The sequence below is a fragment of the Rhipicephalus microplus genome, chromosome 9 (genome assembly GCF_043290135.1).
Source record: "Rhipicephalus microplus isolate Deutch F79 chromosome 9, USDA_Rmic, whole genome shotgun sequence".
Lineage (NCBI taxonomy): Eukaryota > Metazoa > Arthropoda > Arachnida > Ixodida > Ixodidae > Rhipicephalus > Rhipicephalus microplus.
Window position 1 is genome coordinate 55,041,106 of NC_134708.1, and position 12,718 is coordinate 55,053,823.

Here is a 12,718-nt window from a genome sequence, read left to right on the forward strand (position 1 = left end):
GAGCACCGGGGCGGGGCTTTAACGAGAGTGTTTTTCATACAAATTGCCCCATCAGTGTCATTGCTCGTTAGTGAAAAGTCTTAAGTCAGTGAGCAAAAAATTGAGATAGATACTAATCAAATAAATCAGGGTAATCTCTGGTTCAAGTGATAATCAAACCCAGAACGTTTCTGCATGGCAAGCAGGTGTTCTACCAGAGAGCCACACTATTGCTTAAAGGTGCTTCTAAGAAAAAATGCTACCTCATGATTCGGGGGCAGATCTAGCGACTCATTTTAGGAAGGGGGGGGGGGGGGTCACTCGTAACACTGAAGAAGGGGATGGGGTCCTCACTTTTTTGTCTTTAGTAGCACGAAAACCCTGTCGTGGCAAAAATACTGCTAATGTGTGCTCACAACAAGTGGTTCCACTCAACTGTCTAGTTGGTGATAGGCGGTGGAGGACAATCCGATAAAGAGAGGGGGCGGGTGCAGACACAGGCTTTGGGGAGGGGGGGCATCACCCCTACCGCCCCCCTCTGGATCCGCCGCTGATATGAATGTCATGTAGTGGGAGTAGTCTCCTAAATGCATGTAATATTGTACAGCAGAAGTCTAGAATCATGCCGTTTCAAAACATGCGAATTCCGCGACGAGTGGGTGTTTTGATGCTCCGCCCATTGAAAAGTGCTCAGACACATTTAATCATCAGCAGCAGCAAAATCGTCAATAAAGTAAGCTGCTGTGTAGGTTCAGAGGCTGCCTTACAAATGTGTAACAGGCTGTGTGTTGATTTGCGAAAGGAAGAATTAAGGCGTATGGGCCACTTCAAAACTGTACTTGCCACAGGCATTCTAGGATAGTTTGAAATGACCAATTTTATGTTCACAAATGTTAATTTCTTTGTGGCACAGTTGAGGCATACACCAAGAACCGAAACTAGGCTAGTAAATTAGAAGCCGATGTACACAGTGCCTGATTATCCGATTGCCTTCTTCTCTTGAGTGTGAAGTTCAAGCTTCCTCCAAGTTCTTTATGATTACAGTGAAAACTTGATATAAGGAAATGGAAAACATTTTATGTTTCCTGTGTTATATCGAATAATATCGAGCCAGGTTACTATGGGTTTGAAAGGAATCGGCGATACAAAATAAAAAAACTATTAAACATAGCAGACTTCAGTGGTTCTTCTCAATGTGAATTCTTAGTGCAACAGCAGCAACTCGCAGGAGATGCTGCCATTTTTTTTTTTTTTTTTCAGAACATCGTTTGCGTACCATGCACGAACCATCATGTTGAGGCCACTGTTACAACCACACCCAAACAATATAACAAATGACCAGATATAATGAAACGTCAAAGATACCTATCACTGATGTGACATACGTTTAATGTGTGCTTATAACAAATATTGTTTGCAAGAAATGTTTTCATGTTATGTGTTGTTGGTAAATATAACATCATCTTGCACACGTTCCAACTGTGCCATTTTCAGAATGTATAAGGTGCACATATGTTTTTTTTTTCTTTGCAATTCACAGAGCACTATTCTCTTAATGATATTCTCATTCACTGCACTATTGCTATTGCATATACACGCTTAAGTCACCAACATGCACCAGCACTATTGGGGCATTAAAAAAAACTCTACAATAATTAAGCCACAGTACAAGAAAAACATGTTTTCATGTACTTTACTGCCTTTGTGCTATAAAGAAAAACATTGTCAGTCAGTGTTTGTATTGTCGTTAATTCATTATTTGCCCTTGCTTTACGTGCTGTCACTCATTTAAAACGGTCGTCAACTGTTTGTGTAACAGCCTTGTGCTTAGGCTTGTGTCAGTAGTTAATTTTTGGTTGAAGGCAAATAGTGATTTTTGTCGAATTATTTTGAAATGAATTCGAATAGTGTATGTCACATAATATGAAGAAAAATGGTCAAATTTGTCTTGACTAACTAACCTGCACAATATTTTTTTAATTGAAACAAAGCCTGTGCCTATGTACTTTTTTGTTTTGTTTAAGCGAAGTAGAAACAATTTTAAATTGTAGCTGGATTTGACTTTCGGTAGGCTGCCACTGATCACCTGTAAAATATGTTGTTTTAAAGCTTAATTAGAGTATATAAGTCAGTATAATAAGCTTTCAAACTTAAAAATGATTAATCGATGTGAGGGGTAATACGTTCATTTAACCTTCAAGTAAGACTTTGCGGCAGTGCAGAGTTTTCTTGTATAGGCGTTTTGACAGTTTACCGCTAATTTATTGCAGTCAAACCACTTTTACAAGGAGACACATGCAAATTAACATGCACATGTGTTTTCGCTGTTTAGCATTTCTTTACTGCAGTGAAACCACTTTTACAGGGGGTGGCATGCGTACCAATATACATCTATTTGTTCCTTTCGAATACTTCGAAATTTTCTACAATTTAAACTCGAATCAAAGTGAGTTTGAGCACTGCGATATTAATTCGAGTATTCCCACAAGCCTAGCTATATTGGTCACACCACCTATGGCATGGTAACATGAACCAAAGCAAAAAAGTGTGCCAGAATGTGTTTTTACAATTAACTATTGCAAACAGTCTTTTCACGTGGAAAGCTTTATATTGTTACGGGGGTGAGAGAATGAATGAAATAAATATATTTACAAAATATACAGGGAGAGTCAGAGGCAGCTGCAGCCAAGATGTAAGAACAGCAGCAACAACAACACGAGCACGGTCGCTTTCATCGTCTTCGTCGTCTATGATGCTCTTTCTGTCCGACGTCGTGTAACATATAACCCCCCGCTGCTGGAAGCGCCGTCTCGGCGCCTAAAGGAGAGTAGGGTCATATGCGGATATCTACGATTTGAGGCGGGTCACGTGGACGACGTCAGTAGCGGTTGCGGACGACGATGACTGACTGTCCAACGGAGCAATCTCGTATGTGACATCGGTAAGCCGGCGTAAAACCTTGTAAGGCCCCGAGTAGCGAGACAGGAGCATCGAAGAGAGGCCAATGTGGCGGCATGGTGTCCAGAGGAGGACCAATGAACCTGGAGAGTAGGAAACTACTCTGTGATGGCTATCGTAGCGGGCCTTCTGAGAGAGCTGCGAGCCAAGAAGACGTTCCCGTGCGATTTGGCGGGCCACTTGAGCCCGAGCAGTGGCATCCCGGGCGTACTCTGTTACCAATCGCGTAGTTGATGGGAGAAGAGTCTCGAAGGGTAACGCTGGATGGCGGCCGAACAATAAATAGAAGGGGGACAAGCCAGCGGTATCGTGGCGTGACGAATTGTACGCGAATGTCACATAGGGCAAAGTACTATCCCGATCAAGGTGATCTTTGGAAACGTACAGGGAGAGCATTGTTGTCAATGTTCGATTTAGGCGCTCGGTAAGACCATTTGTTTGTGGGTGATAGGCCGTAGTGAGCTTGTGACGCGTCGAACACGAGCGAAGGATGTCACTTACTACTTTTGAAAGAAATGAGCGACCACGATCAGTCGGCAGCTGTCGAGGAGAGCCATGGTGAAGAATTACGTCATGAAGCAAGAAGTCCGCGACGTCAGTGGCACAGCTTGTCGGTAGCCCTCGTGTGATAGCGTATCTTGTGGCGTAATCAGTGGCTACAGCTATCCACTTGTTTCCAGTGAGAGAAGTAGGAAATGGTCCAACGAGATCAAGACCGACGCGGTAGAAGGGAACGGTGGGTACGTCTATTGGTTTGAGCGGACCAGCTGGTGGCAAGGTGGAATGTTTGGAGCGCTGACAGGACTCACATGCAGCAACGTATCGGCGCACAGAACGGTAAAGGCCTGGCCAGAAGAATCTACGCCCCACGCGATCGTACGTGCGCGTGACCCCGAGATGTCCCGCGGTTGGGGCGTCGTGAAGCTGTTCAAGTACAGCGGAACGGAATGTCGCAGGAACTACGAGTAGTAGCTCTGGTCCTTCGGCGCTGGTGTTGCGTCGGTAAAGAATGCCATCGTGTAGAACGAACAAGTGTAGCGACGGGTCTACGTGGGGCGAGCGTAGACTCTGCATGATAGACCGCAAGTAGACATCGCTGAGCTGTTCCTTGCGTATGTCGGTGAAAGCCGACATGGCGAAGACGCAAGGGTCAGAATCATGTGCTGAAAGGTCAGGTGGGTCCACGGGGTGACGGGATAGACAGTCGGCATCCTAGTGCATCAGGCCAGATTTGTATGGGACGTCGAAGCTGTATTCTTGTAGTTTCAAGGCCCAACGGCCAAGTCGTCCTGTTGGATCTTTAAGGGACGACAGCCAGCACAAGGCATGGTGATCTGTAATTACCGAAAAGGTGCGGCCAAACAAGTATGGTCGAAATTTTCCGACTGCCCATATTAGTGCGAGGCACTCACGTTCTGTAATGGAAAACTTGCTCTCCGAAGGAGAAAGGAGGCGACTGGCATAAGCAATGACGCGATCTTGTCCTCGTTGCCGCTGGGCAAGAACAGCACAAATTCCATGTCCGCTGGCATCGGTACGAACTTCAGTATGGGCTGACGGGTCGAAATGGGCCAAGATGGGTGGGGAAGTAAGTAATGTTGTAAGGGTGCTGAAGGCAGTTGCTTGGTCAGTACCCCAATGAAAAGGCATGTCCTTCTTTAGTAGCTCCGTAAGTGGTCGGGCAATGTCAGCAAAATTCTTCACGAAACGTCGAAAGTAAGAACAAAGGCCGATAAAACTCCATACATCTTTTGCGGAACGTGGTATGGGAACGTGGTATGAGAAACGTAGTATGGGTGCGGGGTATGGGAATACCCCGCACCTCCACCAAATGTTACGGGGGTGAGAGAATGAATGAAATAAATATGTTTACAAAATATACAGGGAGAGTCAGAGGCAGCTGCAGCCAAGGTGGAAGAACAGCAGCAACAACAACACGAGCACGGTCGCTTTCATCGTCTTCGTCGTCTATGATGCTCTTTCTGTCCGACGTGTAACAATATTATACCACATCGTCACTCAGCATAATGTGATATGACGTTTGGTGAGGTTCTGTTTGCTGTCACTACAGGTGCTGCCCTTCGACGACAACTTGTGTGTCCGTGAGCCGTGCATCAACTTCGAAGAGTGTCTGTCTGTGCTCAAGTTTGGGAACGCGTCCTCGTTCATCGCATCAGACACAGTCCTTTTCCGGCCCATCTATCCTGTCAACACATTTGCCTGCCGATGCCCTGTCGGCTTTACGGGTGGGTCTCGCTTGTTTTGTTTTACCTTGTGGGAACAGCAGTAAGACTAACTAGATTATGTTGTGCTATGTAACGAATAACTAGTGCCTCATTGTTACTGTCTTTTGGTTTTATTAACTGTGTCAAATAAAGAAACACACAATCCTCTTGAACAATTCTTACATTTCTTTCATACATTGTGTACTAGTAGTGTAGTAGTTGTAGCAAGCATAGTAGTAAAGTTATTCTAGTCGTGGCATAATAGCAGTAGTAGTAACTGTTGGAGCAGCTATAGGAGTAGTGTAGTAGCAGTTTTATACAGGCAAAGTGAAAATAAATAGCGACAAAATCACAGTGATCCCACTTTTGAGCCAGCATCTAAAATATTTGTCTAATAACACAGCAGGAAAGGGGCAGAAATGTTTATAGTAATGACACAGTGGAATAAATATAATGTAATGTGGACACAATATCAATGCATAGTTGTACATTAGATTATTGAATGTTACAATGAATGAATTCAGGAAACTGGTAAGCACTACTGTAAAGTTACCGAGCTGTTTGGATTTTTTTTTGCGAGTGAGATAATTCACATTGCATCTGAAATGTAGCCACTGGGTTCTTGCATTCACACACAAACCTGTTTCACAAAACTATTTGAATGGCTTGTGCAACAACAGTGTGATCTCATGTAACCTGTTATGACAGCTGGCGAGGATTTTACAGAGGTTACTCTTTATAATCATTTGCTAATTATGTTGATAGTGATCCTCATCATTTGAACGAAAATTGTGCATTTCATGGTACGTTTACCTGTGCAGATGTAGTGTTTGGTTGCACCTTTTTCGCATTAATTTGTTGGCTTTCATATGACATTATGGCCATATTTCGACAGGCGTGACAATCCACAATAACTAAATATTACTGAGATTCCCAAGTAGGTTTGAAAAACGCAACTGCTCACAATGTAAACACAAGCCCATCTACAGCCTACATGCTGACCTTGCCATGGCTTTGGCACTTTTAAACTTCAAGAGCCTTCAAATAATTTTAAAAACTGTTTCCTTTCGTACAGATTGGCTCACAGCTTTTGAAATCCTCTTTTTTTGTTTGTGATTTTGCTTGTGCTAAATGACACAGTGTTTGCTTCAACCTCCAAAGCTTTTCCTGCAGTCTAGCTGGTCTTGTTGAGTCGGTAATGTAAGTTTTTTTTTTTTTTTTTTTTCCGGGCTGGGCGTCACTTAGCTGTTGGGTGTAGGCCTTCCTAGCCTACCTTTCACACTCTTAGAATGTGGCTCACGTTGAACACACTCTTCTTGCACTACGTTCCAGGTATGAAAAGGAAGTATGACTGCGACACTGAGATCAACTTGTGCTATTCAAATCCTTGTGGCCAGAATGGGACATGCATTCGACGGGAGTCTGGATACACATGCATCTGTCAAGAAGGTTTTACAGGTAACAAATGTGACGATGCTATAATAGAATATGCCATACAATGAAATCTCAATGCAACGAATCTCAAGGGACTGCTAAAAATCATTCATTATTTTGAAGTCATTGTTGTGAAAGTAATAATAATTTGTCTAAAAATCATAAATGCAACCACGTGAGTCTCCTACCTACGCTGTGCGTACATTCACCACCACGTGATGCTCTAATAAGCACAAAAAAACATGAAAAAAAAATTGTGGACCATCTTCTCGAAGAGAACCCTGATGGGATGCAAAACAGCAGCAGTGCACATGGTGTTGACCCGCTTGAAACGGGCATTGACGCGAGTGCTGGAAGAGCGGTCTGAAGTGAAACTCAGTGTACCAGTTATTAAAGGAAACGTTTGTTCGAAAAGCAAAGACACGCGAGCTCGTTTGGGTTTCATGTAAGTTTTATCGCAGATATAAAGACTGTTCACTCTATGTGTGCTCGAATGTTGCGAGCAGTGGAGAGGGTGAAGCGAGAAATGTGACACACAGCGAGCGGCGACAGGCTAGGAAGAGAATGAGGTCAATGCACGCGCATTGCGAGGGAAGGCGTGACCTACTTGGCACCTCCCCAACACCTGCGGCTGGGGGAGCGCGGTGCGGACGAAGGGACAGCGTTACTCAGGCTAGTCAATGAACTGCTTCACATCTAATATTACGAAACCAGTGCATGCTTATTTAAGTAAGAGCGCAATCTATTCTTTTGTGGCTAGCTCGACGGCCAAGAGACAAACTCTTAAGCGCCCACATCCTTTTTACGCACTGCGAAGCATCGGTGTCGAGTACCGATACTGTTTTAACGTCGTCTCCGCTCCCATCGCCATTTCCTTATCATGACAAATGGTATTGATCTTATCGGACACTGGCTAATTATGAGCATGCATCGTTGTCACACTGTGCGTAGTGTTAAACCATTACAGAAGCGTGCGCAAGTAGTCATTGGTGACTTCGTCCCATAAGTGACTCACGTTGCATTTTTCACTGTTGTAGCATTCTTTTTGTGCTGCCTCCGGAGCTCATCTTGAATGTTCAATTACCAATCAAAAGCACATAGGTAAAACTGTCCGACGAAAGCAAAGGCCACGGGGTAAAGCCTGACACGAAAAACAAGTACCGGGCGATGGTGACAGTGACAGGGCTATTACACATTTAAATAGTGCGGGTGCACAGAAAAATATGCAGGCATTCTCATGATAATGATTGTGGGAGGTACGGAGCTGGGCATTATTTTTACAGCAGTGAGTAACTTTTTAAAATTCCTATTCATTATTTTGAAGTGTTGGGGAGATGTAAGGGGAATAAAATTCTATGCGTTATTCTAAAACATTGCATATTCTGAAATTCGTTGTACTAGTGAAATATTTTTACATTAAACCAATCGGCATTTGGAGGAGATTTTCAATAAAGTTAATAATTTGAAAAATTATCAATATGAGCTTCGCTGTAACAAGATTTGACTGCACTATAAGCCTGCTTTTTCTGACAGTTGACACAAAGAATTTATACGCAGGAAAACAAAAAAGAGAAAGATCATTTGTCTTGTAGACAAGTGTGACCAATCATTTTCAAAGATTCCCCCAGACTTAGAAGAACCTTCACTTCTTCTTACCCAAATCTTAATTTTTTTATAATGTTAATACATGAAGGGAAGAAAGAAGTGTGTTTTCGTGTTTGGTTAACATCATTACGGCATAAAGTACATCTTAGAGGCTTTAGTAAATAATTCATTTGTGTTTAATAATTACAAAGCTCTGTTTGAAATATGAGCCTTCATGCCTCTTAGCAATGTAATTGTAAGCTCCTGCAAAACGTAATATGTCTACAAACACACATAAAAAAGTTAATACTATAACCTGAAGGTTCAGAAGGCCGTGAATGCGCTCGCGGAAGAAACGCAGAAAAACGTGGATAAGAAGACTTTTGTTCGAGTGATATGTTTGATATTCGGCATGTTACCCAATATTGACAGCTACAAAAGTTGTTACATCGTGGGGCAAGGATAGCAGGGCACTAAAATAGCAGGGCAACAAGCGTCCTGAAGATTTTCCATGTTTAGTAACATGGCACCTGCAAAGCAGGCATAAATATACAGGGTAATTTATGAATTTCTTCTTTCTTTAGTGAGTGACTGGGAGGACGGTAATTGCTTTAACTCTGTGCAAAGCTGAATAAGTAATAGTTTCATCACATTAAAGCTTTTGCTGTACCTGAAACCACTGTAGATATTGGAGACGTGTTTCATTTCCCTATTAGGAACCAACTGCGAGATCAACATCAAGAATTGCGGTCAAGAGTGCGCCAACTGTACCGAGGATCCCCTGTGGACAGACGGCCAGTGCCAACTGAGAGCACGCAGTTTCAACCGCGGGTCCTACGTCACGTTCCCATCTCTGAGACAGCGCCATCGCATGCATTTGCGTCTCAGGTGTGTGCAAAGTTGCGTGGTTGACACTGTCGGTAGATCTTTCTCCCTAGATTCACGTGGGTTGTGTGGTAGATTTATCGCTCAAGACTTTGCTGAAGTGTGAATGTCGAGATGATATGCCGGGAGATATAAATGCAGATAACAGTCCTAACAGTGACATTTTCTGATGGTGCATGTCACCGAGCCGTGGCAAACATTGTTTTGCCACGACTCAACACAATCAGACCTTAATACAGCATGTGCGGGTATAACAAATTACTGGTTATAATGAACTAAATGAGAAATTGTCTACAGGGCGGCGAATATATGTTTACAACAAATTTTTGTAAATAATGAATACTTGGTTATAACAAAATAAGTGAAGAATAGGTCATCAATACACTTTTATGAATGGATGTTTATGTGTAGTGAATTTTCGAACATTAGGAATTATTGGTAAGAGCGAAGTAAATTAAGAATATTCTTGCCATTGGTATGCTCTTACAAATGTACATTTGTAATGAATTTTTGAGACACTATAACCAAACCATTTTTTTTTTATGGTGCAGCTTCGATTAATGACGTTTGACAGTAGCCTACTCATTTACCAGTGTGCTAACTGCCTTTTTTTTCATTCTGGCTTTCCTGCTAATTAGCTTTTCCACACAAAAACGGAACGGGCTGCTCCTCTACAATGGACGCTACAACGACATGCACGACTTCGTTGCCTTGGAGGTTGTGCAGGGCAGCGTCGTGTTCTCGTTCTCAACTGGAGTCAACATGAGTCAGGTGTCGGTCGCGGTGCCCACCGAGGTCAGCAACGGGCAGTGGCACCAGGTTGAAGTCAGCTATTACAATCGAGTAAGCGTTCATAAATGGCTTCTTTTTCTTTATTAGCTTCAACATATTTTGTCGCATAGGAATGCATGCACAATCGCAGGAGCTCTCTGAAGCCTTAAAAATTATTACGTAAGTTATTGCCACACAGGTCACGTTTGTTATTGATACATGTTACTGCTTTTGGTGCCCAAACTTGCACCAAAACTTTATTAGTTAACGGGACCCTGGAATGGTTTTGACGATTTTTTATAAACGTGTTCGGCCGGCAGATCAAGTCCTAAGGATCATTTACCCACTGATTTAAGCTCTCTGTATAAACTGTGTAATTTGTTACAACACTTTAAAGCTGCGAATCGCTGCTGATCACTGCGGCTCAGCCAAACGCATTTTCAACCACCCATTCACAGTACGACATCCACTGGAACTGCGACGTCATCGAGGCTGCTCATCTGATTGGGTGTGGAATGTGTGTAAGATCAGCTGGTAGGGTAACAGCACCCGTTGGAGCAGATATGAACCACTGCTCTCTTGCCATCTTCGTCTCTGTTGCCAGACGGTGGACATGCTGCCGGGCACACAAGGCTATGACCTCTGAGATTGTGTGCAACCTGTCTCGGCGTCTAATCTTGGATGCCATGACTCGGCAAAGCTCAAATGGTCAAGTGCGCCCATGAGAGCTCTGCGATCGCCAGCGATGCCAGTGTCTAAATAGTTCAGGAGGCAAGACAGGGGTAAGATGGAGAGTATGATATAATTGTCCATCGCGGCCTTGGTACACGACATGTCGCTAACTTCGTGGTGCCAATGGTTTGATAATGCTCTAGCCTAAACATTGACAAATAATCATTTCAGGGTCCTATTAAGTACAAAGCGTGGCAGTTAAGAAAATGTTGTCTTTCATCACTTGCAGCTTCATTATGGTGGGTGCATATCTGTGAAGCATGTCTTGAAATGTATTGGTGAAACCGGAAATGGCAAAAAAGTTTGGAGGCCCTTAAGCTTTGCTTTTAGGAGCTGAACAGGGTAGTGAGAATCGGAGGGAAGCTTTCACATATGGCTGCATTCTATGTAATGGGTAGCATGATTTAAAGCACGAGCAATTGTGCGCGTGAAATGTTTCGAACTTGCTGTGCACTCACTACGTGATCCAAAATTTGCACAGTAACGTGCGTGCCTTTCATAAAGGGTGGCCAGCTGAGTCGTTATGATAATAGTCGTTACATATTGTATTGTGAGGCCTGTATACAGGATGCAAGTCTTCGTAAAGTGTGAAAGTCACTTTCACTGCTTTTCCGAGCAGATTAGGTTACAGTCACTGTATTTCCAAGCAGGCAGGTGGCTGTGTGGTAGAACACCAGCTTGCCATGGAAACGGCCTGGCTTCGATCTTCGCTCACACCCGCAAATTTTTAGGATTTATTTTATTTGCATCTTTCTCAATCTTTGGTCACGGACAAGACGACGATTTTTCGCTCTGAACCAATAATGCCGATGTTGGGATTTCTGCGAAATGAGTTCTTTAACGCATTAAACTATACTGTGCATGGTTGTTTCTAAAGCTTCACTTTACACCTTCAGTTGTGCTTGGCTGTTCTTATAGAGATTCGGACTTTGCTGCGCCAGGTTGTTTTTATTGTATACTCATGCAGTTCTTTTTATTCTTTTTTCCGAAGTAGCATGTTGTTCATGTTATGTTAAAGTTGTATGCAGGAGCGTGCTGCGTGATAATGAGGCACCTAACTGTTTCGTATAGGGAGGTTAAGAGTTGAGAGGTTCACAGTTTTCAAAGCCGTTTGATTGTTTCAACTATAGAAGATATCCCAGAACCACTTGGACTTGGCTTCTGAAAGCACGTAGGCATTAGTGAACACTGCATGTCTTTTCCGTGTTTGCCTTGTTTTGTTCGGTGTTTGAGCGAAACTGTTGCCACATTGTCAGAATCACTTGATGGACTAAGCTCAGTCCACTTGCGATGATTTTTGGAAGCTTTGGATTAATTTTTTATTTCAATTTAATTTTTTTTTTGCATTGCAGACTGTGACATTATCTGTGGACGGCTGCGATTCCGTGCTGGCTACCCGCTTTCAAAACCGCCTGGGCAACTACAATTGTGCCAACAGTACAACACACTATTTAGAAGACAGGTAACATCAATCATCAATTATGCCGTCTGACGTTGTTCTTTATTTTTCTAGCTCTGTATGTAAGTTGCCATTTCAAGATTGGAATAAGGTGGTCTGGCGCATGCGCCATCATTTGTCCTTTTTTCTGTGCGTGATCTCCTCGTCCTCTTGACCGTGTATATATTCCTGCCATCTGTGCAATAAAATTGGTTAAGTGTACGCTCTGTCCTATCTCTCTGCTCTATCTTCCTTCTGAAACATTCCCTGCACACTAAAGAAGTATATTTCTTTCAAGAATAGCTCTGTATTATTTTGCTGGGAACAGTTATACTGATTAATTTGCTGAAATACGCATTAACATTGTGTCAGGCAGGAAGAACCTTCTGACGTGTGCAAGATGTGGAAGGAAAATGAGGGCGATATGCACATGTGCTTCGTGCTATCGCCACCGTTTCATTAAACCCTTCACACACACAAAAAAAAATTATTTTTTTGAAGCAGTGAGAGATAAAATTATCTTGGTAGCCATTAATTTTTTTTCATCATCTTTGCTGTCGCTAGCACAAATGCAAAGACAACTGCAATTCACATGCACAGTTTAAATAGATACCTACATATGTTTTTCTGCTTGGAATAAATAGGCTGATAGCTTGGGGCTTGTACTGTCCACTTTATTCACATCCTCTTGTGTTTCTTCTATGTTTACATG

The 12,718-nt window shown here is 42.9% G+C and overlaps 1 protein-coding gene across 3 annotated transcripts in view; it reads left to right on the forward strand.

Annotated features, from left to right (window-relative positions):
- The window catches only part of stan (Protocadherin-like wing polarity protein stan), a 78,277-nt gene that overhangs the window by 12,798 nt on the left and 52,761 nt on the right, over positions 1-12,718 (forward strand). For all 3 annotated transcript variants that reach the window (XM_075873680.1, XM_075873681.1, XM_075873679.1), the window contains exons 5-9: positions 5,009-5,183; positions 6,495-6,620; positions 8,897-9,068; positions 9,704-9,908; positions 11,921-12,030. In XM_075873680.1, the coding sequence (XP_075729795.1) occupies positions 5,009-5,183; positions 6,495-6,620; positions 8,897-9,068; positions 9,704-9,908; positions 11,921-12,030 (788 nt within the window). The remainder of the gene's footprint in view (positions 1-5,008; positions 5,184-6,494; positions 6,621-8,896; positions 9,069-9,703; positions 9,909-11,920; positions 12,031-12,718) is intronic.